The sequence below is a fragment of the Alternaria burnsii genome, assembly GCF_013036055.1.
Source record: "Alternaria burnsii strain CBS107.38 chromosome Unknown 746, whole genome shotgun sequence".
Classification (NCBI taxonomy): domain Eukaryota; kingdom Fungi; phylum Ascomycota; class Dothideomycetes; order Pleosporales; family Pleosporaceae; genus Alternaria; species Alternaria burnsii.
In genome coordinates this window covers 488,779-513,927 of record NW_024066109.1, presented here as the reverse complement: position 1 = coordinate 513,927, position 25,149 = coordinate 488,779, and the positions used below count along the sequence as shown (strand labels likewise).

At 51.7% G+C, this 25,149-nt stretch overlaps 14 protein-coding genes across 14 annotated transcripts; 9 read left to right on the top strand and 5 right to left on the bottom strand.

Moving 5' to 3' along the window:
- Positions 1-37: 37 nt before the first annotated feature.
- GT037_002735 (mfs general substrate transporter) lies at positions 38-1,612 on the bottom strand (the record flags this gene model as incomplete). The annotated part of the gene is made up of 1 exon (XM_038927782.1): positions 38-1,612. One exon carries the CDS (start codon positions 1,610-1,612, stop codon positions 38-40), a length of 1,575 nt encoding a protein of 524 aa, XP_038789060.1.
- A 191-nt stretch (positions 1,613-1,803) lies between these two features.
- GT037_002734 (cytochrome p450) lies at positions 1,804-3,195 on the top strand (the record flags this gene model as incomplete). Its single annotated transcript, XM_038927781.1, has 1 exon — positions 1,804-3,195. One exon carries the CDS (start codon positions 1,804-1,806, stop codon positions 3,193-3,195), a length of 1,392 nt encoding a protein of 463 aa, XP_038789059.1.
- A 7-nt stretch (positions 3,196-3,202) lies between these two features.
- On the bottom strand, positions 3,203-3,940 carry GT037_002733 (uncharacterized protein; the record flags this gene model as incomplete). Its single annotated transcript, XM_038927780.1, has 1 exon — positions 3,203-3,940. One exon carries the CDS (start codon positions 3,938-3,940, stop codon positions 3,203-3,205), a length of 738 nt encoding a protein of 245 aa, XP_038789058.1.
- Positions 3,941-4,204: 264 nt separating this feature from the next.
- On the top strand, positions 4,205-4,548 carry GT037_002732 (uncharacterized protein; the record flags this gene model as incomplete). Its single annotated transcript, XM_038927779.1, has 2 exons — positions 4,205-4,319; positions 4,376-4,548. 2 exons carry the CDS (start codon positions 4,205-4,207, stop codon positions 4,546-4,548), a joined length of 288 nt encoding a protein of 95 aa, XP_038789057.1.
- A 212-nt stretch (positions 4,549-4,760) lies between these two features.
- On the bottom strand, positions 4,761-5,399 carry GT037_002731 (cdp-alcohol phosphatidyltransferase; the record flags this gene model as incomplete). The annotated part of the gene is made up of 1 exon (XM_038927778.1): positions 4,761-5,399. The coding sequence occupies one exon, from the start codon at positions 5,397-5,399 to the stop codon at positions 4,761-4,763; it is 639 nt and encodes a 212-aa protein (XP_038789056.1).
- A 193-nt stretch (positions 5,400-5,592) lies between these two features.
- Positions 5,593-6,585, top strand: GT037_002730 (cholesterol 25-hydroxylase-like protein; the record flags this gene model as incomplete). The annotated part of the gene is made up of 1 exon (XM_038927777.1): positions 5,593-6,585. The coding sequence occupies one exon, from the start codon at positions 5,593-5,595 to the stop codon at positions 6,583-6,585; it is 993 nt and encodes a 330-aa protein (XP_038789055.1).
- A 442-nt stretch (positions 6,586-7,027) lies between these two features.
- GT037_002729 (uncharacterized protein) lies at positions 7,028-7,717 on the top strand (the record flags this gene model as incomplete). Its single annotated transcript, XM_038927776.1, has 1 exon — positions 7,028-7,717. One exon carries the CDS (start codon positions 7,028-7,030, stop codon positions 7,715-7,717), a length of 690 nt encoding a protein of 229 aa, XP_038789054.1.
- A 1,531-nt stretch (positions 7,718-9,248) lies between these two features.
- Positions 9,249-10,118, top strand: GT037_002728 (uncharacterized protein; the record flags this gene model as incomplete). The annotated part of the gene is made up of 1 exon (XM_038927775.1): positions 9,249-10,118. The coding sequence occupies one exon, from the start codon at positions 9,249-9,251 to the stop codon at positions 10,116-10,118; it is 870 nt and encodes a 289-aa protein (XP_038789053.1).
- Positions 10,119-10,432: 314 nt separating this feature from the next.
- GT037_002727 (uncharacterized protein) lies at positions 10,433-12,674 on the bottom strand (the record flags this gene model as incomplete). Its single annotated transcript, XM_038927774.1, has 2 exons — positions 10,433-12,289; positions 12,339-12,674. The coding sequence occupies 2 exons, from the start codon at positions 12,672-12,674 to the stop codon at positions 10,433-10,435; spliced, it is 2,193 nt and encodes a 730-aa protein (XP_038789052.1).
- Positions 12,675-13,022: 348 nt separating this feature from the next.
- GT037_002726 (phosphatidate cytidylyltransferase 1) lies at positions 13,023-16,929 on the top strand (the record flags this gene model as incomplete). The annotated part of the gene is made up of 6 exons (XM_038927773.1): positions 13,023-13,163; positions 13,212-13,584; positions 13,631-14,433; positions 14,481-14,507; positions 15,089-15,826; positions 15,883-16,929. The coding sequence occupies 6 exons, from the start codon at positions 13,023-13,025 to the stop codon at positions 16,927-16,929; spliced, it is 3,129 nt and encodes a 1,042-aa protein (XP_038789051.1).
- Positions 16,930-17,932: 1,003 nt separating this feature from the next.
- Positions 17,933-19,518, top strand: GT037_002725 (general substrate transporter; the record flags this gene model as incomplete). The annotated part of the gene is made up of 2 exons (XM_038927772.1): positions 17,933-18,823; positions 18,874-19,518. The coding sequence occupies 2 exons, from the start codon at positions 17,933-17,935 to the stop codon at positions 19,516-19,518; spliced, it is 1,536 nt and encodes a 511-aa protein (XP_038789050.1).
- Positions 19,519-20,617: 1,099 nt separating this feature from the next.
- Positions 20,618-21,109, top strand: GT037_002724 (uncharacterized protein; the record flags this gene model as incomplete). Its single annotated transcript, XM_038927771.1, has 1 exon — positions 20,618-21,109. The coding sequence occupies one exon, from the start codon at positions 20,618-20,620 to the stop codon at positions 21,107-21,109; it is 492 nt and encodes a 163-aa protein (XP_038789049.1).
- Positions 21,110-21,352: 243 nt separating this feature from the next.
- On the bottom strand, positions 21,353-22,267 carry GT037_002723 (uncharacterized protein; the record flags this gene model as incomplete). The annotated part of the gene is made up of 1 exon (XM_038927770.1): positions 21,353-22,267. One exon carries the CDS (start codon positions 22,265-22,267, stop codon positions 21,353-21,355), a length of 915 nt encoding a protein of 304 aa, XP_038789048.1.
- Positions 22,268-23,680: 1,413 nt separating this feature from the next.
- On the top strand, positions 23,681-24,085 carry GT037_002722 (uncharacterized protein; the record flags this gene model as incomplete). Its single annotated transcript, XM_038927769.1, has 1 exon — positions 23,681-24,085. One exon carries the CDS (start codon positions 23,681-23,683, stop codon positions 24,083-24,085), a length of 405 nt encoding a protein of 134 aa, XP_038789047.1.
- Positions 24,086-25,149: the final 1,064 nt, after the last annotated feature.

Genomic DNA, 25,149 nt, shown 5'->3' with positions numbered 1-25,149 from the left:
ACTATTGGTCTGCTACATGTATATACCAAAAGGGCGTTCACGCCTGGTACACCAAACTCACAACAAACAATGTTATGACTACAACTGCCAATACTCCACCAAATATGGCTGATCCAATCTTCCTTCTTCTACTCAACCTCCCCGATACAAATTCTTCTCTCAAGTCTTTCCTTACCAATGGTACGGAGAGTAAGAATCCGACACCGGCAAGCCAATATCCAACAGGGATAATGATTCCCAAGCACAATTGCGTAGCCTTTCTGTAGCTCTCACTTGCTGTTTCCTCGTTCATCAATGCTAGACCGATGATTTGTGGACCTGACGAATAGATGAGTACTTGTACGCTGCCCCAAATGGCAAGACCAAACGTCTTGTAGCGCGGTGGAAGAAGCAACGCAATGAGCGCAAAGAGGCAGCCTAGCCATAGTTCTGCACTGAGATATGCAAGACTCATTACACCGTACAGAATTTTAATGCCTCGGTCTTCTGAGCCGTCAGCGATCTCGCGCGAGAAGATCATGAGGAGGACGAAAAGCGCGCTTATCATGCCTCCGATGCCAGTCAGGTAAACTGGTATTAACTGGGTACGTGGCCATAGCACTGACGTGAGGATGCCACCACTTAGCACTGCGACTGATCCTACGACACCGACGATGATGCCATAGCGGGAGAAGATCTCAGTGTGTGAAGGGTATGTATCGCCGAGATAGCTGGGCATGTAATATCCGAAGACATTGCCGCTCAATTGACGGAAACCAGCTGAGAGGACAAGAAGCCAGAATGAGTTCATATGCAGGATGTATGTGAAGGTAGCAACCAGATCAGACTTGGCGGCCTGCAGTCTTGAAGTGCTTCGAGAGTGGGTTGGTACATCTGCGAACCCCATGCTCATGTTGTTGTTATGATCTTCTCTGCTCATTTGCACCAGGCTTGCTCTTCTCTTTGGTTCCCTCAGAAAGATTCGTAACAGTACTGCCACGACACATCCCGTGATACCAATCGCTCGCAAGGCAATGCGCCAGCTTGTACCAGTCTCTGTAAAGGCAGTGGCGATTTGACCGCTGATGGCTTCGCCAATGTATACCCCCACATAGAGTATGCTCTCTCCGATGAATACGTTTCTCCATCCCACCAAGTCGCTGATGAGACTGATAGATATTGCCTCAACGCTCGCCTGCCCTATACCCATTCCAAGTCTGGCGCAAAACAACTGACCAAAATTGTTCGCTAGAGACTGAAAAATTACACATAAGCTCCACCATGCTGCCGTGACACATAAGACCCATACACGAGCCGACGTGTAGTCGGAGAGGAAAGCGATAGGTAGAGCGAGGATGGCGTAGACAATCCCTGTTGCATATCCGGAGAGGAGCCCATATTGTGTGGAGCTCAGTGAAAGATCAGCTAGTACAGAAGTCTGGAAATATGACAATATGAACTTGTCGTACTGGGCGAGAAAATAGTTGACTAATAAGAGTAGGATGCAGATATATGCGTATATGTTGTAGAGTAGTGGCCGTTTCGGGGTAATCGGATGCGTGGAAGGTACCACCTCATCTTCGGAAGGACCTTTTGTTGCATGATCGTAGAGTTGTTTGGTGTCGAATGCCATGGCACAACGTTCGTAACACGCGAACACTTTTCATAGATATCGAGAGATCATGTATAGACTTTGTAGATACCAAGCCGTGGCGCAAAGTCAATGACGTAACAACCATAGCACCCCGCAGCCGATACAACCGTCGTGATATGGGGTCAAGCGTTGCCGCAGTCTGGACTCAGTGGCCAATTCCAAAGCTCACAATGTCTAAGCCAAAGCCACAACTTCCTCTAGGTAGCTCCTCGATACTGCGAGGGTTTGCCGAGAGCTTTTCTTTTCACAACTCGCCGGAGTCATTCATCACATCGCGCATCCTCGCCTTCCAGAAAGAACACCCAGAAGCTGTGGAGAATCGGGCAATAGTTCGAGCGAAAGTTCTGAATCGCAATGTCGCTATTGTTTCTTCATATGCGCAGATCCATCAAGTTCTCGCCCAGGATGCGGCAGGATATGAAGCCTGTGGCGCGTACTCTGAGCTGATGGCACCATTCTTTCCGTCACCGAATTTGTTACTGACAGATGGCGAAAAACATGCTTCCATGCGTCAGACATGGGAAGCAAGAATGAAGGATTTGAGAGAGATGCTCCGTTCTGTAGTGGGTTTGCACACTGATGAGCATTTCTCTGAACCTTCAATATCAGAAATCGACATGTACGAGTCCTTGAAAACGCTTTCGTGGAAGATATTGCTTGGAACATTTCTGGACCTCGGCAGCAACAGCAGTTTGTTTGATGCTATAGAGAGTTTGCAGGAAGACTTACTTCGAGGCCAGTTCTCGTTGTTCCCGGTGACCGTCAACACAGGCTTTTGGCATTCACCTCGAAAGAAGGGCAAAGAGGCGAACAGAAAGCTGCAAGCAAGGATCTCGCAGCATCTGAAGGAGAAAATAAGTGCGTGCCCATTTGCTACTGCAGATGACAGCGAGTTGGAGGATGTAGCAAAGCACTCTGTCCTTTTCACGAGCAGCCTTGCAGTCAAAGCACTGGCGTCTCTCTTGACAGCTTTGCTGTTGAACCTGTTCCTGTACCAAACAAATGATGGCCAATCGCTAGCAGAGTCTTTGGCTAGTGGAGGTGATCCTGACAGAACTTCGCTACGCTTACGCGCCATACTCATGGAAACAGAGCGGCTTAGCCCACCAATTGTAGGCATCATGAGACGGTCCACAAGAGATAATATCATCTCATCACCAGGAGATCAGGCTGACATTAAGATACCAAAAGGATGGGACTGCTGGCTCTACTTCGTAGGCAGTGGCCGTGATCCGACGGCTTATGGATCGTCTTGGGATGTGTTCGACGCGAACCGATATCTGGACGAGAGTGTACCGCCCGGTGTAGCTTTCGGGGCGGGTCCAAAGACATGTTTGGGTCGCGACGCGATTCGCGAGATTGCTCTGGTTGTAGCAGAGACCTTTGTGCGTCTCGGAATCGGTATACATGGCAATGTTGCATCGCGCGGGGTGCGCGGTTGGCTGGGGTGGGAGCCGAACGATTCGGTGAGGCTAGAGGATTGGGCTCAGCATATGAAGCAGTTGCCCACGCAAAGACCATCGGAGCCTATCATGGTTCGTGTATCGCGTAGTTCTACATGAGACAATCTCAATATAGTCGTCGTTTGATGTTCCTCTTTACTACATGAACAGCCAGTATGGCCCACCAGAGACCATTCAACCCTACTAGCATAGCAGTCCCGATTTGACATCGTTTCCTCAGCATTGTATATGATTGCCATGGGCCGAGACCATGATGTTGGCCGTACTTTGTCAAGATCCAAACAACAACACCAAATCTTGAAGCAGCGAACGTAGTCAAAAAAGCAACATCGATTGCAGTATTCGATGTTCCTGTCTGCTGCCGATTCCACCATCGAGCATGCATCAATGGTGTACTGCCATTCATTAGCAAGAATGCAGTGATCACCCACATCCCTTTTTCTTTGCCCGCTGCAATATATGCTTGCAATACGAGGAATGCGGATGAGAGCAACACATGATGGCCGAAAGCGACAGGCGACGAGCGAGCCGCAACGCCCAAAGCAGTGCGATATGACAAGCGGTTTTTTATACGATATGTGCGAACCATAGCGTAGGTATCGTATAGTAGGTACACCGTTTCCCACGCCGTCAGCGCGTTAGCCATACGGTTTTGGCCATTGATCATGGGATTTTGTGTGTCGTCTAGATGCTGCTCCTTCTCATTCGTGTTCTGCGTAGATGTTCTCCTCGGCGGAAGTACTGGCCATGATGCATATCGTAACAACAGTAATGCAGCGATGGAAGTTGTCGTAGCATGCGCTGCTGAGAAGGCCTTGTTGAGATTAACAGGATCTGAGGGCATGACAATGGTCTGACCAAAAGATTGCATTGAAGCGGGATTTGATCCTTCGGTTGAAGAGAATGGGCGTTAAGTCGATTATGCGTTCAGGAGAGTATTGACGGCTAGGTTGATGACTTTGGTGGCTTGCTGAGGAGACCGCTCGGCTGACAGACACTCAAGGTCCGTGCAGCGTATACGTCATCGATTATTGCATCTCAACCACCTGTAGGCTTGACATCGGTTTGCCTACCATCTCACGGTTCTCAATACATGGCGTTTTCGAGGATGTCGGGTACACTTTATGTCCTATACAATGCCGACGCATCCATCATTGGCAAGCTGCGATATGGGTATCGAAAGATTTGCCATTCTACTGAGGAGAATCCAGCTTGTGCAGCCTGTATGCTTCACTTACTACGGTGTTTAACAGAAAATATAGTATACTGATATGATCAGGTGATATCACACATGGCGGTTTGTCACTGAAGGAGACACCAGCTTGGCTTGAAGCGAAGAGGGCGATCGAAGCCGAGTCTGGCTACAAGATCGTCCAGTGGCACCGGGATGAGCTGTCTGATGAGGTATGTGACTTTTATGAAAGATGCAACGCTCTTGAGCTCGCACACTGAATGTGCGTAGGTAAAGGATTTCGTTGAATCCAATACCATCCGCTACCCGACCATTATATCGAAAGGAGCCAGCGGTAGCCTTACGGAGGTGATGACCAACTCAGAGCTTGCAGCGTGCAAAGGAGACGCACGAAGTGTTATCTCGCGGCTGCGCGAGAAGGGTATTGTAAAGCAGGAAAGATCCTCTTCATCTTTGTAGCTTGTTTGTTTATCTAACCAAGCGATTCCACCAGCCACTTTGTTCGTTGAGCGATACCCAAGCACACTAGAAGAGCCATTGTCCAAGACAGTTGTTGTAAGTAGACGGGGTATACGAGCATGGCCGTGAAGAAAGCTGCACTTTCAGTTCCTTCAATGAGTGCTGGTCGCATTGCGACGCTCGTCAGCTCTTTGACCCTGGTCGTATTTTCACCTCGGCCACTGCCTTTACGCTTCTCCAGAATGGCGCCTATGTAGAACAAGACAAAATTGTTGACATGGAAAGAGGCTTCTAGGACAGCCACTGAGAACCAAATCCCCCTCGCATTAAAGTCCTCGTTCTGTGCTAAGGCGCAGCTTATTGGGATGGCTGAATAGACAATGAAGTCGCCCAGAAGGTCGAAGTAACCACCAAGATCTGAAGACTGATTACGTTTTCGGGCGACGGCTCCATCGAGACAATCCAGTGCTCTGTTGAGTGCCCAGAATGTGGTGCTCAGTAGGATGTTGTTGGAAGCGGCGTAGATGCAAGAAACGACACCAGAGACAAACGCGAGAATGGTGATAGCGAGCGGGGAAAGAAAGGAGGGGACGAGATGCGTAATAGAATCGAACAACGTATCTTTGATCGGTCGAAGCTGTATGTCCAGCATGGCTGTTGTAGGTACCAGTTCAACGTAGAACTATAATCGTCGTTCAGGCGAGAGACCGGAGGCCCGTCGGAACCATTCCGATTCCAATTCAGATGACGTCAAGAGTGAATGCCCAGACAACGTCTACCGAAGGCAATCATCAGAACAATGATAGACGCAATGGAGCTCTTCGTCGCTTGAGATACTACAATCCATGGCTTCAACATACCGAACCGTCCTAGGAGCTCTGTTTTTTTCTGCTGTCAGTTTCCCGGCCGTGTATCAGCCTGTCCTTACGCCTTTGTGGCAATGGCTAATACAGAATCCTGTGTACCGCCTCTCGACCTTCGAGACTATCTGGACCGTCTTTCTATATGCAGCGATCGAAGTTTCTATGACAGTTGTCTTCCTGCAAAACCCGCAATGGAGGTTTGGCGTCCAGAAGGGCAAGAACGGGGAAGACGTAAAGAAGCCACACGGCATGCGACGACCTTCGCGGCGATGGGGTGAGGCCGTCACGTACATGACGCCGTTGCTGCTGATGGACCTGACCATGATCAAGAAGTTTGCCGATGTGTCGCTCACGGCGATGCTTGAGTCGGGCAACTATCACGCCGCAGCCGCTGCAATCGCTGCGAACAACTCCACCTCAACATATCGCAATACCTTTCTGATGCCGACCCTGCATAATATGACGATTTCTTCGCCGCTGCAAACACAACGTGCTCTACCAGACCTCCCTCCTTCAAGTCGACGAGTCGCCCTCGAGCTTGCCGCAAGCTTCTTCATCTACGACGCCCTCTTCTTCCTCTTCCACCTCTCGCTACACGTCATACCTGTAGTCAAGCGGTGGCACGCTCCACATCATCGACACGCCGAGATACACCCCCAGATCACGAATCAGCTGCACATTTTTGAGCGTCTGGGCTTGGTGCTGCTGGCCAACTTCAGCCTAAATATAATCAAGAGTCATGTCTTCACACGAACATTATTTGTGCCTATATTTGTCTGGCTGCTAGTCGAACTGCATTCAGGACTCGATCTGCCATGGGGTTATGAGAAGATTCTACCCAAGGGTTGGGGCGGTGGTGCGCGGAAGCATAGTCTTCATCATGCACGAGGCGGCGGAGGCTACGAGCCATACTTTACCTGGTGGGATAACCTTCTGGACCGAGTCGGACATAGCCCAAAAGAACATGTTGAATGACCGCGTACGAACCTTTCCCGGTCATTTCACGTCGTATCTCACGTGCGTCCAGGTAGACAGGCATGCATTCCTTCTGCACAGCCAGTGAGTCGCACCAGGCGTACAATGGCCGCACGGCCCGGCTTCGCCTGATAGCTCACGATCCTAATGGTCTTTTGAGCACGGTAATTGGCGTGTTGTAGGCGTCCACAGGAGGGGGAAATTTTCAGGGCCGCTAAACATCAGGCGCCAGCCCCTTTAGAACGCCACAACCGGCAAAGAGCTAGATTCATGATAGCTTGTACAACTTCGCGAAAGCCTTGTATTTAAGAAGTCGCATTAGCAACTCAATGGCAAGCATCGCTCTTCGTCGCTCATTCTGCCAACCAAGTCGCTCGTTTTTACCTGTGCGCTGCATCAGTAATTACTCTCGTTGAAACTTACATACTACCAATATATCATCATGGCCTCAAGATATACTTTTGCCTCCCTCATCGGTCTAGTTGCTGCTCAAAAGGCTTCAACAACCATCTCAGTCCCATGGATTGGTATCGGCTCCACTGACGCGCCGTCTGTCTTTACCGACTTCTACGCCTCCGTTATTACGGCGAATCCCACCGCCACTACTCTTTCGCTTGCCTGTGCTCCTGAATCTCTCGATTGTGGTCTCTTCCCTGCTCAAACTCTCGTCGTCGGTCCTTCGACTTACAACATCAATATGGGGGATCCAAGCCCAGACTCGGACTTCACCGCTACGATGGACTGCGTGGTTGCTGAGAGCGCGGTTTGCAAGGAAAGTGCTAGTGGTACCGAAGCCAACTTCCCCGGCAGCAGCACGACGACATATGACGCGGATATGGTTAGCACGTTTGGCTTAGTGGTCACAGCTGGTGCAGACAAGCTTAACGCTCAAGCGGAGACCACTACCACAGAGGCTGCAGAGTCCTCTGCTACGACGAAGAGCCCACACAGCATGTCTGGTTCCAAGCTGGAATCTGTGGCAAGCACTGGTGTTGCAGTTGGTTCTGGAAGTGTCAGTCCAACTGGCTCAGGTTCTGTGGTTGAGTCTACGGGCGCTGCGGATGCCAATGCTGTTGTCGGTGGTGGCCTTCTTACTGTTGTTGCTGGCGTGATTGGAGGACTCCTGTTGTAAAATATTATGAATGAGGGATAACATCAGAAGAGGTCAAAAGCGACTGTTTCCAAAGATTTTCAATTTGATATAAGATCCATGAACGTTATCATACAGTTTCCACCAGGCAATCCCATGTTACCTCGAGAAAGTGGAAGGCCTTCAAACAATCGATCCGGCATGCGTTGCATACTTTGCTCATAGCAACGCGATTTCGCACCAATGCTGAAACGATGATCGCAGGCCTTGCATGGAGCGAGCAACGCGGCACGCCTTATATCTATAAATACATATTCGAGCACGATCAGGCCATAGCCCCTACGTTGTAATGCTAGCGAAGCTCTTTCCTTGTGGTCTTTCTACACACCCTCTCATCACAATCGCTATGGAATAAATGCGGTTGGAAGAAGCGAGTTTTCCAGGACTAAGCGTGCAGATCTAGTGCGTCAGTGGCGGCTTATGTTGGCGGCGACGTGGTGGGTGGTATTACTGGATGCCGAGGAAGGCGCAGCACACCCACCATCTCGAGCAACCTGAGGCGGACCACCTAACAAATAGAGTTGTTGATGTGAGCTTGCTCGAACCACAGTATGGGTCTTTGCTGTAGATGCCCAGACTTGATTCTTGTTGCTTTTGTACCCCCAGGGATTTCACCGCGCCCTTAACCTACAAAGCATTGCAGATAGTCGACGAAAGGATCTATTACTATCAATATTTTTTAGAATGTCAACTTCCTCGTACAAGACTTTCGCGTCCAAAACGTCGGACTACGACTTTCACAACAAGATTGCCCCGTCCCCAAACGCGGAACACGAAAGAGTGTTTCGACCGAACCACTGCATAACTGTTTTCGCACACCTTTCTCAAGAAATTGTAACCTATCCCCTCAAAGCCATGTCATGGGTCATAAGAAGAAAGGACAAAACACTCTGGGAGCGTTGTTCAGTTGGCATCCGAGGAGATGCTTACAAGCTTGTTGGTGAAGCTCATGTTAATGGTATGGTATATTACGAAGGGAACGCGGAAGAACGCATTAAGAGTGGGGAGGTGAGGGTGCTGCCCGTACATCTTTTGTGACCCAAGGATTTATTGCATACGTCAGTCCACCCGATTGTGTCGAAAGACAATACATTGAACTTGCAGCTCCAGAGAGTAGAGACGCAGCAAGCGCCTCACACGCTAGTCCTAAAGCTGTCTAGACATCATTGTGCCCCTCCCCACGTGGTTGTCATGGGCGGAATCTACTTCACTCTGACAGACATCGCGTCTGTCCCCAACGAAAATGATATGTTTACACTTCGGCTCGTTTGTACAAATAGTAACATGGTGACATGATCTGCCATGTCTAACGACAAAGCGCAGCCACAAAATCGGCAGTCCGGAAGCCTAAGACGACCGAGAGCCTAGTTTGACAAGCGACAGAGTGGTCTCGTACGACCAGCCAGGCAAGACTGATATATGGACAAAGTTTGAACCGACTTCAATCGTCAACATGTTGAACGTCCCTTCATTGTATCGGAGATCTACCACTCTTCCAAATCACCACGACAACATGCCCCCAACCCCAGCACCAAACCCCGACCCGAACCAAGGACTCAACCACACGACCATAACCCTCTCATCAGGCACAATAGCGCACACATGGACACCCAATACCCAACCCACCGCAACTACTGTCTTACAGCACGGCTACGCGGAATACGCATCCCGGTACCTACACTCGCACCACAACCTCATCACACACTTCCTCGCCGCCGGATACTCCGTCTACGCCATGGATATTTGGGGTCACGGTTCCTCCCCAGGTGATGTTCGCGCAGTAGCTCACGTGGGAAAAGCCGTCGTGGATCACCTTGAACTACGCGACCACGCCATGAAGCTGGGGAAGCCAGTGATACTGTTTGGCCATTCACTCGGTGGCCTCATTACTGCTGGGAGCGTAACACTGAATTCAAATGGCATAAAGGGGGTAATTCTCACCGGTCCCGCATTCCCAGGTCCGTTCCCCTACGCAGCGAGATTAGCGGTAGGCGTAGCAGCGCGCACGATGCCAACAGTTTCTATACCAGGTCGCCACGTCGACATCTCAGGCCTTACACGGTGTAAACCTGAGGTTGAGAAGTATCTGGCTGATCCGTTGTTTTCGAAGAAGGCAATTTGCTTCTTAACTGCTGCTACGGCTGTGGATGTTACGGATGCTGTCATGGCGAAAGTGGGAGACTGGACTGTGCCGACGATGGTACTGCATGGGGATGCAGATACGTATTGTGACTGGAGGGGTAGTGAGAGGTTTGTGAAGGAGATAAGAAGTGAGGATAAAGAGTTTGGTGTTTATGCAGGGGGAAGGCATGAGCTGTTACATGATGAATGTGGGGATGAGGTTTTGAAGAAGGTATTGGGATGGGCGCAGGAACATGTTTAGTGTTGAAGATGGTGTTGGACATTCGCTGTTTGGATATGAAAGAATGTTTCCAATGTCCTGAACGCCGCCCAATGCAGTACCGTCATGAGCCCTAGTAATACAACTATGTGTGAACCAGATGAGTGATTATACAAGATGTCGATGTCTATGTCTGCTGCCAACAACCATAAGGAGTAGACGTGGTAACCATGTGTGAGCTTGCTCCTGTAGGGGAAACGCCGGAATCGTGATACTACTGGAAGTCGAGGATGTGGGTGCTGGGTTGCATGTCTGACACCTGCGGCGCATGTTCGGAGGATGGCTACCCAATGCGTCTAGACAGTGCTTCCACTACTAAACACTTTTCCAAAAGCATCACCCTCTTCCATGCTCAGTCCCTCATCTAGGATGTCATGCGCCATGTTCACGACCTCGTCTTCAATTCCCGCTTCTAGCACTAGTCCCTCGCTAAAGGCCAAGCGAGTAAGTGCAACCAGATAGGCATGTTGCCCGCCCAGCGTATTCACCAACTTGCTCTTGACATCGAAGTTGGCATTCGTCGTCGCGACGTGATAGATCAGCTTCATCGTGGCATTGATGGAATCGACTTTCCGGTCTTGAGTCGGCGAGATGGGATGCCGATAGAGGCTTGTAACGCAGTGATCAAGGTACTTGATCAATCGGCCGATGCAAAGGCGATTCTGGGCCAGACGACTAGAGCCATACTCTGAAACAGAGAATTGTGTAAGTACTGAGATGACGAGAAAGCGGAGGTCCCAGAGGTCTGCTTCGGAGGGTGTTGGAAGTGCACCGGGAGAAGCCGCAGGATCGGGGATGAGCCTGGGTATCTCAGTGAAAAGATTGGTGAGGCGATTGATCAGAGCATCTTCGTTGTTTGCTTGATTATCTTGTGGAGAATCCGCAGTGGTTATAGGTCCTACTGAGGTAGGTAGTGCAGAGGTATCAAGTATGCGCAACATGAGCATGATCTGTGATTGTGGCTGCTCTTTGACAAGGAGCATTATAGCGAAGGTCGAGGGTATTGCCTGCCACAAACGGACGATAGCTTCAGGGTCTACTGACGAAAGACAGCTGCTCGCAACGAGATACAGCAGTTCAAGACAGTCCTCGACGTCGATGCGAGACGCGATTTCCCGTTGCTTTGGAGAGTAGAGATCGGCAATAGCTTTCTCACCTCCTTTGGCTGCTTTCGAGATGGGGTCGGCTACAAGATCAACGGAGGCGATGATGAGCGGTACGACGCGGTCTGCTATGCCGACTGCAGTCTCGGTCGGTTCACATGCCAGAACGAAGTGCAGCGCATCCAGGATTAACGAAATCGGAGCATAGTACTTCTCAGTCTGACAGCGCTTCCATAGATCAAGAAAGATGTGACATATCTGTAGTGCTAACTCGTGCACATCAGCAGTGGCTATGTTGGCTAGTGCATCATACACGATCGAAGACAGCTTTTTGGATACGTCAGACGGAAATGCATGCAGGGTAAGTGCTTCGAGTATGCGATCGGTGCCATTCGAGGACGTATGTGAGAGCAGGCGATGAAGCAGGGTGAATCGTTGGTCGTCGCGTCGGAAGTACTCGAGTAATCCAACGTCTAGCGTAGGTGCTGCGACAGGCGCTGGCTCTTCTTCTTTTGGTTGGCTTCGTGGCTGGCTCAGCGACAGCGCAGGCAATGGTATGGGGCTCTGGTCCATCGTCTGTCGTTTCCTCTTGCCCGCCTGCTTGGGTGTCGCCGTTTTCTGCCTCTCGCCGTGCCTGGACGGTGACGCCATGATAGCATCGTCATCGGCGAAGCCATCGCCCAGTGGACCTCTTGTCTTCTGCCCCTTGTTCGGGGTGCCGGCTGGACTGACGACGGGCGGACCCGACTTTGGCCGTGACGGCATGGTCCTCCCAGGCCGTCGCGCGATGCTCGTCTCTCGTGCGTCATGCTGATTGAACATGTTGTCCGTCTGTGCCGACTCCTTCTCCTGGCGCAGCCTCTCCATTTCGGCACGCAGTTTGGCGAGTTCAGTACCGTGCGCCTGCTGCTGGTCGGCCAGCTGGCGCTCGTGTCGACGACTTTCGGCATCGTAGCGTCTTCGAAGGGTGTCGGCCTCGCCCGACTTCGTCTGTAGCTTCCCTTTCAGCTCGTCGGCTTCTCTTCTCTCGCGCGCCTTGTCTTGCTCTAACTGCGATGTTTAGTGAGACGAGTGGAAACGGAAGGGGCACGCGTCGCACCTTCTTGATACGCTGGAGTAGCGCGTTGGGGTCGGCCTGCGATGGGCGCGGCTGCTCTTCCACTTGCATCTGGCCATTGTATGTTTGCCAGTCGTAGTCGTGCGACGCACGCGGGGGACCCGACGCGTCGTCCAAGTTGACTACCTCGTCGCCATCTTCAAGGCCGTAGTCGTCCGAGTCGGCCTCTGGGTCAAACAGTAGCTGCTGCTGCGGCTGCTGTGTGGCCCTGATGGCGCTTGCCTCGAGGTCGTCGAGCGCGTTGGCGGGCAGGTCGTCGAGGTCATGGTCGGAGAAGTCGTCGAGGTCGTCGAGGTCGTCGAGGTCGTCGTCAGCCATTGTCGGACCATCTGCCAGCTGGCGTCCGCGTGTGCATGTCCCAAAGCGGTCGCAATGCGGGGCGCGACGCGTTGTGTAGTTTGCGGTGTTGGGCTGGGAAATTCACATGCAGGGTGTCGCTAAGCGCAGGCGGCCATGACGTCTGCCCGATGTTACTTGTCCGCAATTTCACAACCTGCCCAGTCAGTCGGACTAGTAGCTTGCTGCCAACACTCGATCCTCACCACCCCGCCTTCCTCCCACCCTACACTCCCTTCACGCCATCGCGCCTCCCAGTCCGGTCCTCCCCCGGCTGCCCCCTATCCTCCCACACCACACCCGGCGCAACCCGCCGCTCCCTCGCCCACCATGGCGCGTCCGAGAAAGGACGTCAAGTTCAACCACCAGGTCCGCAGCGCCAGCAATGGAAGAGCCCGGAGACCCTCGCAGAGCATGTCCGAGTTCAGCGACCCGGGCAGTCCCACCATCAAGGAGGAGCCGACGCCTCCGGTATGTTGCTGCTTTTCTGCCTCCCCGTCCACCAGCTGACCGCGCCAGTCCGCCGAGCAACCCCCCCAGAGCGAGTACGAGAAGAAAAAGGCAAACTTCATAACGCGCACCGTATGGACCCTTGTCATGATTGCCGGCTTCTTCTGGGCGCTGGGTGCCGGCCACCTCTTCATAATCATCATCGTCACGGCAGTCCAGGTCATATCCTTCAAGGAGGTCATCGCAATCGCAAACGTTCCCAGCAAGGCCCGCAGCCTGCGCTTCACCAAGTCGCTCAACTGGTACTTCCTGGGCACTGCCATGTACTTTCTCTACGGCGAGAGTGTCATATACTACTTCAAGCATGTTCTCATGGTTGACCGTCTGCTGCTTCCCCTAGCTACCCACCACAGGTTCATCTCCTTTATGTTGTACATTATCGGTATGTCCTAGAACCCTGTGCATCCCACCCAAACTAACTCCGCCAGGCTTCATCTTCTTCGTCTTCTCACTGCAAAAGGGCCACTACAAGTTCCAGTTCACCCAGTTCGCCTGGACGCACATGGCTCTCTTCCTCATCGTCGGGCAGGCACACTTTGTCATCAACAACATTTTCGAAGGCTTCATCTGGTTCATCCTCCCCGTCTCCATGGTCATCTGCAACGACATCTGGGCCTATCTTTGCGGCATCACCTTTGGAAGGACGCCCCTCATCCAGATTTCGCCCAAGAAGACATGGGAAGGCTTCCTAGGCGCCTGGTTCTTCACCGTTCTCTGGGGTGTCCTTGTTACCCACTTTGTTGCACGCTACAAGTACTTCATCTGCCCTGTCAACGACCTTGGCGCAAACATCTGGTCTGGCCTTGAGTGCCGACCCAACCCTGTCTTCGTCGCGCGCGATTACTCTGTCCCCTTCCTTCCCGAGGGCCTTCCAATTCCCCGCACCTTCAGCATCATGCCTGTGCAATTCCACGTCATCATGCTCGGAACTTTTGCGTCTCTCATCGCGCCTTTCGGTGGCTTCTTCGCCTCTGGTCTCAAGCGCACATTCAAGATTAAGGACTTTGGTGACTCTATTCCCGGTCACGGTGGAATGACTGACCGTATGGACTGTCAGTTCATCATGGGCTCTATTGCATTTTTCTACTACTCGAGTTTCATCGCTGTTCACCACACTACCGTCGGTGGAGTGATCGAAGCAGCCGTCACCGGACTGACCTACGAGGAGCAAATGGATGTTGTCAAGATCCTGAGCAAGCACTTGGTGAACCAGGACGTAATATCACCGAAGGTATGTGCTAACTCTCTTTGCATGCGACCATGAGCTGACTGGTACAGGTACTGGAGCTTCTTTCGGAGCAAATCGTAAGGAGATGAGCAGATGGCTGTGAAGATTTCAATAGTTATTTCTTTGGCACTTTAGGGAGGGTACGAAACGCTACGCAGGATGCTGTTTCGACATAATAGGATGGGGAGAGTGGCACGGATTATGCAGGAGATAGGATGGTATTTGGGCGTATATACCCTTTTGCGGTTCGGTACTGGATTTGAAAAGCACTGGAACAGTAAGTGTGTGCATATAGTAATAAACTAAGCTCCTATCTGTGATTTCGTATGCAGATAGTGATCCTGTATGATGTATTGCAGCGCCGAACCGAGGCGCGCGCACGGATGCTGCATCTCATGCTCCCGCATTGAAACTTTGGCACTGTACACCGTCAACGCCAATGCCACCCCGCCCATTCGTCAACGACGGACTATGGCGATGTCTCTGTCCGGGATTTCCGTCAAATGCTGTAGCAACACCATGCATAACCAGGGGAGGACCTAGGTTGCCCCATGGTCATGCATCGCGAAAAGATGCCGCATCCCACTGCAGCCGTCAATCCCGAGCCTACAACAGTTCCAACCCTCTCTTCACCGCAAACGACTCTTTCTTCTCACAGCCTGGAACTTCTGCGACTGGATTCCGCCCGTTTGGAGAGAAGCTGCGCCCTTCGCGCCTCCGAGGTACCCGAGACAATGTTGCACTCGCGCAGCAACCAACATATATCCTCTACGAACATGCGCGAGATGAGGGCGCAAAGGGCAACTGGGACGAGGTGATGAACATCTGCAGAGTCCTGATCAAAGACAGAGGAGAGCAGCCAAACAAGGAAATGTATGCAGCGTTACTGCATAGCTTCGTCGACCCCAAAACCGGCACGGCGGGCAAGCTGCGCAAAGTGCTCGAAGAAATGGGCTTTTGGAACGATACGGACGGCGCCCTGGTTGGACAGCCGAAAATTGAGCTGGATGCACGGGGCTGTGAGTGCGTTCTCGAAGTGCTCGCAGTCCATCCCGACTACCTCCTCCGCGACGAAATACTCGAATACATGAAGTCGCGCTGGTTCAATCTTTCGGATCGCGCACGCAATTTTGTCGTAGCTGGAATGCTGCGCGATCGCCACTTCGAACACGCACTCATGACATTGGAAGAAATGGTTCGGAACAAGGCGCGCGTCGAGAGCTGGCTGTTTGACAAAGCTATGTGGATGTTGCTGGAATTTGGGGAAGTCGAGGAAGCTTTTCACGTGCTGGGCCTCAAGGAAGCTGCCAAGAGCAAGAGCAGCGGGACAGGTGCTGTGGAGCTCAGTAGTGCTCTGTGGGGAGCTTTACTCGATGCCGCATCGCACAAGCTGCTTGTAAGTGGGAGACCTGCCAAGCCCTTCTTTCCAAAGACAACGTACTGACGCAAGAGAAGCTTGACGAGACAACCCTCGTATGGACGACACAAGTTCAACCGGGTTACCTCAAACCAGGGACCGGGGCCTGTCTGTCCGTCCTTAACCTCGCCTCGCGCCACGGAGACGTCCTTCTCGCTACCGACGTTTTCCGCATCCTGACGGAGCGAGGGACAACATTGAGCACGCACCATTACGAGCTGCTCATATCCGCATATCTCAATGCCAACGACCTACAAGCAGCCCTGTCCGTGATTCTCATCATGGTCGATATCAACTTGAAGGTCAGCCCTGGAACCTGTGATCCTCTCTACTGGTACCTGTCGGCTGGAATACCCGACGAAGATAGCCGACCTATGCAAGCCTTCAGGCATCTGCAAGACTTCGAGGCTGCGGGCCGTAAGATACCTACCGCAGCCGTCAACGCATGTATTCAAGCCAGTATCGCACGCGGGCGCCTCGACGAAGCCATTGAAATTTACAAAGCTCTGCATACTGTTTCTCATGCTGGCCCCAACACCGGCACCTTCAACATCCTCTTTCGAGGATGTCATGTGGAAGGGCGCAAAGAGCTTGCTATGTTCTTGGCTAACGAAATGGTCAAGCTGGGTCTCAGACCCAGTCGTCTCACATATGACCGTCTGATCCTGGTTTGCCTCACAGCTGGCGACTTGGAAGATGCTATGCTATACTACGAAGAGATGGTGTCAACAGGTGCTACAGCCGGTAAAAAGGGTCCTATGAAGCCCAGAAGGAATACTTGGGAGGCATTGATCTATAGGTGCATCGAGCAAGGCGACGAGAGAGCAGTCGCACTGTTGAATGATTACAAAGACGGCGTTGAGGAACCGCGAAGGAATATAGAAAAGGCAGTAGTAGATCGCTTCGAGTATGGCATCATACGAAGCGCAGATCCTGCGGACATCGGACGAGAAGCGACCGAGAACACAGCATCCGACGTTGTGGAAGATCAACATGTCAAGTCAACGTCGGAGCTTGGTAGAACCCCAGAAGCTGGAGCTGACGCGGAACTGTCGGAGAAACGAAGTGGGGCGCCTTCTTAAGGAAGAAGCTCGAGTGCGAGTACGGAGACGGAGAAGGATAGAGGCCGATGATCTTGCGGTTATGAAAGCTAGCAAGGGCGCCGAACGGTGCTAGAATCGGAACCATCACGCGGGACTATCAAAAAGTGGCATCTCATGCGATTTGGCCAAGAATAACAAGCTATGCTATCGTCTTGCACTACCTCTTATCTCGCCGCATGCGCAGCTACATCACCTCAGCAAAAGTTGCTTTCTCACCAACTCTTAGCCGACCCCACGGTGTGGAGCTTGCAGGCTGATTCCCTGATTCTATTGTTCGTTTCATCATCAAATCTGGGCCGCGTACTACCCACGTTGAGCAATTTGCGTTACTCGCACAAGCTGCCATCCTCCGACGTTACGGACCGCGCACGACAATGGTGGGGATAGAACAACTACCGAGGCTTGTGCCTTGGCCAATGGCAGGTCACGCGAATCAAGGTTTTTAAGCTAACTAGGGCCTTCTTGGAAAAGCTTAAATCCTTCCAATCCTTACCGCAGAGCCTCTCGTACAATCTGGCCCACATCAAGCCTCAACCGGCATGATAGCGTTGCGACATGGCGAAGGATTTTACTCCTCAGCCGCTGGTCTCGAGGCGAGCGACGCCGAACTATGGCCGCCGACGCGCCCTGCTTTTTGGTCACATACGAGTCAATTCCCGCAAGCTCGGACTCCATACCGGTCAGCATCAGATGCCGTTTGTGGAGGTTTGTTGGGTCGGTGTATGGGGTCGGTGCTAAAACGAGGCATCCGGCGCGCTGCAGCTGCTACACTCACTGTATCTCCGGTGGTTAACCCCAAGGTGGAGACAGGTTAGGGCTCAATACTGCACTGACTGGAGTGTCTCCATGATAGTGCCCACGCTGCAGGATATTGTGGAGAAGGGGACTGGAGTACAAGTACTGAGCTACTGTCCTGCCCGTCTCCTTCTGTAGTCCCTCTCCTCCCCTTCCTCTGTCTCATTTCCCCCTGTCAATTTTCACCATGGGACTCAGCGGCAAGACTCTCCAGACGGCGCAGCTTTTGCTCGTCGTTCTGCCAGCCTTTGTGCTGTTCGGATACAACCAGTCTGGTGTTGGTGGTCTCCTGTCACTTCGTGATTGGAACGACCACTTCCCGGAGATCAACACTATCGATACCACCGGCGCGGAGAAGAGCAGCAATTCGACCAAGCAAGGTGCTGTTGTTGCTACTTTCACCATTGGTGCTCTCTTCGGCGCTCTGTCTTGCTCATGGATTGGCGACTTCCTCGGTCGACGAAAGCTCATCTTCGGTGCCGCTTTGCTGACTCTGGTTGGTGAGATCCTACAGTGCACCAGCTTCCAGCTCGCGCAATTCGTCGTCGGTCGCTTCATCCTAGGATGGGGAGTTGGAGCTCTCAGTGCTACCGTTCCCGTTTGGCAGTCCGAGTGCTCGTCGTCTGCCAACCGTGGTAAGCACGTTGTCCTTGACGGCTGCTTCATCTCTCTCGGCTACCTGCTCGAAGCATGGATCAACCTCGGTTTCTTCGAACAAGACAACTTGCCTCTCCAATGGCGCATTCCTCTCGCCATTCCCACCGTCATCTCCGTTATCCCTATGCTCGCCGTATTCAGCATCCCTGAATCACCCCGCTGGCTAGTAGCCAAGGGCCGTGTAGAGGAAGCTCGCGTCAGTCTGTCGAGCTTCAAGGGCTTGGAGTTGCACGACCCCGAGATCACCACTGAGATTAGCGGTATCGAACTCGCGCTTGAGGAGACTGGTCGCAGTGCAGCGAAGATAAGCGACATCTTCACCATGGGCAAAGACAAGCTCTTCTACCGTTTTTCGCTCTGTATCTTCCTCCAGTTTCTGCAGCAGATGTGCGGTAGCAACCTCATCTCGACCTATTCGACTGTAAGTCCTACTTATCGACTACAAAATCACACACTAACAACATGCAATAGATCATCTTCCAACAAGGTCTCGGTCTTGACTCGGAAACCTCCCGCATTCTGTCCGGTGGCGCCCTCACCTGGAAGTTCCTCTCCTGCTTCGTCGCCTTCTTCACAATCGATCGTTTCGGTCGACGCAAGCTCTTCATGTTCAGCGGAGCGGGTATGGCGTCTTGCATGCTGGCTCTAGCCGTCGCATCCAGCTTTCCCAAATCGAACAAGTCTGCACAGATCGCCAGTGCTCTCTTCGTGTTCCTGTTCAACTTCTTCATCCCGATTGGTTTCCTCGGAGCGAACTTCTTGTACTGCACTGAAGTCGCGCCCACAAGGCTTCGTGTGCCGATGGCGGGTATTTCCACTGCTAACCATTGGCTCTGGAACTTCGTCGTCAACATGGTAACACCTGTCGCCATCGAAACCATCGGCTGGCAATACTACCTTGTCTTCCTTATCATCTCGGCTATCATCCTGCCCATTGTTTGGTTCGGTTACCCCGAGACTATGGGTCGCAGTCTGGAGGAGCTAGAGATGATGTTCACAGAAGGCAAGAACGTTCGCGACATCGTCAAGATGTCAAGGAAGCCTTTTACTAGTGGACTCATGACCGACCATGTACTCGAGAAGGTCGCTAAGGATGAGGAGGAATATGCGCGCTGAGCGCTCTGTAGAGGATAAGATTTTGTCAGTCCAAGGAGCGGAAGTGTCTAGATCATCGCGAATAAAGGCGATGCTATGAATATGAAATGAATTACGAATTAATTACAGCTTTGCTCTATGAGGGAACATGTTGTGCTGTCTAAGAGCTTTACTTAACACACATCATCAGATATTGATGCGATTCGTGAACAAGTTGATCCTACCTACACCACAGTAAGACATTCAAATGAGTGAGTGGTATTCTAGTTTTAAATTTGTGAATTGATCAATTTTGCAATAGGGTACCTTAAGCCTACATTTACATCTTATATTATTGTTTCTTTGTTTAGAAGAAGGCAGTGCACATCGAAAGCACAAAGCAAAGCGATTGCGATTTTTTCATCACAAGACGATCAAGAACACACGAAGAACAAGATGGGCCGCAGGATTGGCCATTGCCGCAAGAGTCCCGAGATCGACCATCTATCTAGTAGCTAATTTCAGCCCCCTTCGTGGCCAAGCAGGACGCCTTAAATCGATAGCAGGAAGCTTCTTCTAGCGCTGTAAGCACCATAGTCAACATGCTGCTCCTGCTCCATTCGTGACATGAAGCTACTCTGACGCTTCCCCATATGACGTCAAATGATCTGCAGAGAAAAGGCTTGCAACGCTAGCCCGCACTCCGCCACCCCGCCTTGCCATTGCCCCCGAGGCACTGCCATAGGTCGAGCACCACAATAATTTACCTGTCTGGCAACAGCCCTGAATGTCGCGCTTGCGTTTCCAGCTCTGTTGAGTGGTGCGAGACTTTGGTTGCCCATCGTCAAGCTTCAATAGCTGTACGCTAATCACAGCCTGGCGCTATGTATGCAACGCCTCGTATTCGGCGTCTAAGCCATGTGATGCGGGTTAGTTGGAGGCCCCGAAGCAGAATGTAGGCATGAGTTGCTTTCGCGATGGCGTGAAGTTGAATATATAAGCATTCATTGCGCTGTGGCTTGAGGGTGTTGTTACAACATACGAGACACATCAAGGCTATCAACTCTTTCGCAACACAGTCCACAGCCCACAGTCCTCCACTATTTACAACCCTAAAAACAAAAACCCAAAGCCACACAGCATGAGCACCACTCCTATCAACCAAGAAGAGCTACCTCCAAGCTACTGCAATGAAAAAAAAGGAGACCCTCCATCCTATACATCTGTCGCCCGCGCCTTAACCACTCTCTCGGAAGGTGACCCTGATGAAACCATTCCCGTTCCCATGATTACCCGCACAGTCGCCAACTCAATCCACAACTACAACCCCTTCTCCCGCAAACAAGGCGAAGTGAAACAATCCATAATCATCCGTCAAATGAAGCGCTCGCAGTACCTGGCCCACTATGTCAAAGATGCGGAAGGAAATTTTGTGGGTACGGGAACTCCGGCACCGGATTCGGGGTTAGTGTTTGTGCCGGGGAAAAGTAGTAGTGAAGAGTTGCTCAAGCAAGCTAACGAGGTGGCGCTGGGGGTGCAGAGGAGGAGGGGGAAAGGGATTGGGAAGTTTGGTATGCCGCAGGATGACAGTAGTAGTGTAATGATGGGAGGTGGGTTTAATGTGGTGGGGTAGTGGAACGAGCGATTGGACTTGGTAAGGAATACCCATATATTCATCTCATCATATCTCCTTTCATGAGTGAAGTCGTGATTCTACCCGTGTTTGACAGGTAAGGAATATCGTGAACTGAGATCGTAGTAGTTGGGCAAAATCGATCAGCTTTGCATGCAAGCATCCTTCAACCCCTCCAGAGTTTTGCAAACTGATCAGTTCTAAGCACGAGTTGCAGCTCGCAAACGTCTCCCTCTCCGGCATCTAGTAGTGCCCTTTGTCATCCCATGGACTCCTTCTTTTCGCCCACTCCTCGATAGGCGTCAATTTCACACCGAGCTCTTTTACTAAGGGTCTCATATCAACGTTGAACGGCTCGTCTTCCGCCTCGTTGTAATAAGTATACGCCTTGAACATCTGGTTCATAATTGTATCCGTCTCAAGACCACGTCCCTGCATCGCTTTACCAATCTTGTCGCAGAAGTCTGCGACAGTCTGGTTCTCATAACTCAGCTGCTTGCCCCAGGCTCTCGATAACTTCTCAGTCAGCTGAAACAACATCACGGTCTCAGGACCGCCGATAGGGATGTCGCGGCCTGCGAGCTCAGGGTGATCCATCGCTGCCATCATGATTTGGGCGACATCGTGGTGACAGATCCATGATACGCGGAGGTCGGGTTTGTGACAGTAGACAACAGTACTGCGGTCGCGGATGGGAGGTAGGGCCCAGCCTTCGAGCAAATTGTCGAGGTAGACTACAGGCTCGATACTGATCGTTGGTACTGACTCCCGCAACAGCCTTCTCATTTCCCTTCGGTCGTCCTGTGCTACAATGCCTTGGGATTCTTTGGCTACTGGCATACTCGTGTTGAAAAGAATCAGCGGAACTTTGGCATTCTTCGCGGCTTCCCCGATGTATCTGGCTGCAGCAATGATAGGCTCTGATTGGTTGAAGGATGTAGACGGGAGGTTGAGAAAGACTCTGTCGGCGCCCTCGAGCACTTTTGCAATGGCATCTCGGTCGGTGAAATCTGCAGCAAATGTCTCCACGGACTTCTCGTCCACCAGAACGGGTTTGGGGTTGCGGCTCACTGCGACAACTGAGTGACCTGCTCGGGCCAGGACGTGAACTTGATGTCGCCCCTGGACACCAGATGCACCGAAAACAATTACGCGCATTTTACGAGTGTTTCGTTTCGATTGTTCGATTAACAGAGTTTGGGTACCTGTCGAAGATGGTGTAATCGTGAGACCCTGTAGCAGCAGGGTCGTTTAGCTACTGTGTCTGGTTGTCAAAGTGGATCTTCAAGGGTCGGATAGTCGTTGGCGAGCCGGGAGGAAACCCGGGAAACATTACCCGCCACGGTCGCTTAAGGGTCTGGGTAGGCGCATGACGCCTGTTGAACCGTATTAGCGTTTGCGACTCTGGCAAACATCATAATTTTACTTGTCCCGGTAATCGGAGATTCGCCTTGTGGTTTCGTCGGATGTCGGAGTCGGAGTCAGACTGTGAACAGACTAGGTTCGCACTCGCCAACGGCAATCGCCCCCTCGGCCAGGAAACTGTGAACCGATGTGATCTCTACCCTTCTTCCCTGAAAACCAGTCCGGTACATTACTGCGGATGTCGGGATATCTAGGGGTTGAAAAGAGCCTAATAGCATCTTGACAAGCTCTTGCTATAGTCCGACCTTACACATATCCTGCGTCCGATTGCGACTTGAGAGCAGCATTGCGATCAGCACTCTAAGTATACGACTACCGCGATGGACATAAATACAGATGTCAACCTCAATAGAATCATATAACTGCTGTAAGACATATGTTGCAAAATTGACTTGTATCTTCAATGCATGAAAGTCGCATCGATGGATCATCGCGAAAGGATACAGTGAAAGAATCAGAAAAATTGAACCATCGCTCGACAGAAGCTTCAGATCAAATAGAAGAAGTCATGAGAAAGAAGGGGGGGATAGATATGAGGAGCTTTGGCGCACATCCTTGTGTCACGCGAGGTAAGAGATTTCCCACAAAAGCAAGGAGAACGCTAAAGCAACAGCGCTGCGTATATGCTGTAGGTGCGCAACAAGATCAAACCTTGATTCGAATGCCCGTGACGGGAATAATGCGACGTGTCAATGGCGCAGGTCTAGCGCCTTCCAGAAAGCAGTGTCTACGTTGAGGTTTGGTTACGGTATTGTCGAAAGTAAAACAGAGGGTGGGCGAACCAAGGTCCAGATAGACGCCGGCGATGCATCTGGAGCGCAAGGGTCCTCTTGCTGCCCGGCACTATCCCTTCTCCCAACAAAGCCATCTTGGTTCGGTCAAACCTCGAGAAGTGAAAGTCTACGTCTTCACTGCTCCATTGTAGTGTTCATGACAGCATGTGTCTGACCAAACGAAGGGACAGGGTCGTAAAGTTGTAATCAACGTCGATTCCGATGTTTTGGGTCTTACAAGTTCGGCAGATCTGGGCCCGACAGCTGCATGATGGTCGTTTGCTATTATACTTACTCCGCGGAGCGTTGACGCCTGAAGATGTGATGCAGTGGAGGTACCTAATCTACAGGTAGGGATCTCAGATTTGGCTGCATGTATGGAGATGTGATCGATCGATGCCATGAGAAGCCCTTTCCTATCCCAGAGATTATGGGTTTGCTGGAGGCAGTAAAATCATGTATTCTGGTTGGGCCAGAAGCCTCTTTCCGAACATATGCTTGTCGAGCTCTTCATATCATTGAACGTGCTTTGCCCGCCAGTCTAGTATTCGCGCAAAGTATTGTGATGAAGAGTTCAGAGTCGACAAAGTCAATCTACAGCCTTGCGATTTGGCACTCCTGCTCTGTTCGTTGTTGTCGGCTAAGAATCGTGGCTCGCAAGGACTTTCTTCTCTTAGGATTAACGATGCCTTTCACCACAACCTTTCCTGTTCCGCAGGCCCTGACCCTAGCAATATGCTTGCGGTCAAGAACGAACAGCCTATCGGAGGTTTCGTAGGGGGCCGGAAGACTTGACCGAGAGGATTCACCAAGCAAAATGACGTCGGCGTAGAAACGTACAGTAACAGTGCAACACCAAACCCAGTAAATGTACCACGAGCTCGAGAGCTAAACTGCCGATATGACACATACGTACATCCGCGGAGGAATGTTCCTAAAGCGGCATCGGCATCCTTCTCGAATTTAAATTTGCGCCAATCTTGGTATGACGGACGCGCAAAAGCAACGAGCTCGTGAGCGCATTGGATTTGGAATTTGAAATTTTGTCATCTCTCAGACGTGCGTGTGTGGAGCTGTAGGATGTAGGACCTTCTCTTTTCTCGCTTGTCGCTTACGACTGTGCAGCCGGTTGGGAGCCATAATTTCAGGAGCAGTTGGTGGGGGCTCCAAGGGTATGGTGGCTGGTGGCATACTATAGTAATTGGCGACTCGCATTAGCGACGGCACGTGGTTCAACGTCGAACATCCACCGAGACGACTAGGGCAGACCACTCAACTGTACCTGATGCAACAGTTGCTGCTCTTGGTTTGGTTGAGAACCTCTGAACAGACACACCGACGTCATGCCGCTGGCTAGTTTTCCCCGCTGCAACGCCAGCGCGCCGTTCCTACCACCGCCGAGGGCCCGCTTTCATCTCGTGATCTGATTCGTCGACGGCAGCTGCGCTGCCTAATCGTGTTCGTTGAATTATTTCTTCTACCACCGCCTCTCAACGCGACTGCTTAGCTAGCGGACGACTCTTTGTTAGCATACCCAGCGATGTGATCAATACCAACCTCGTAAAGCGCGTCTCTTTGCAGTGCCCTGCAATGCGACTTTAGTTCTATTGGTCGCGGTATACGCTGCCGCACAGCTATCTCAATTGGCATGTCGCGTCGATCCTGCTCGGGCATGTATTCCGCACCGTCATGGGCTTCCTCGACACACCACAGTACACCCTAGACTTGCGTGCCTAGCACCGGTACCACGCGTTCGATTCAGCGCACCAGTCAAGACTGCCCCGCTCGGTATCGTAATTCTGGACAGGGTCATCATGCCATCCACGGTTGTGGAAGCCGCCA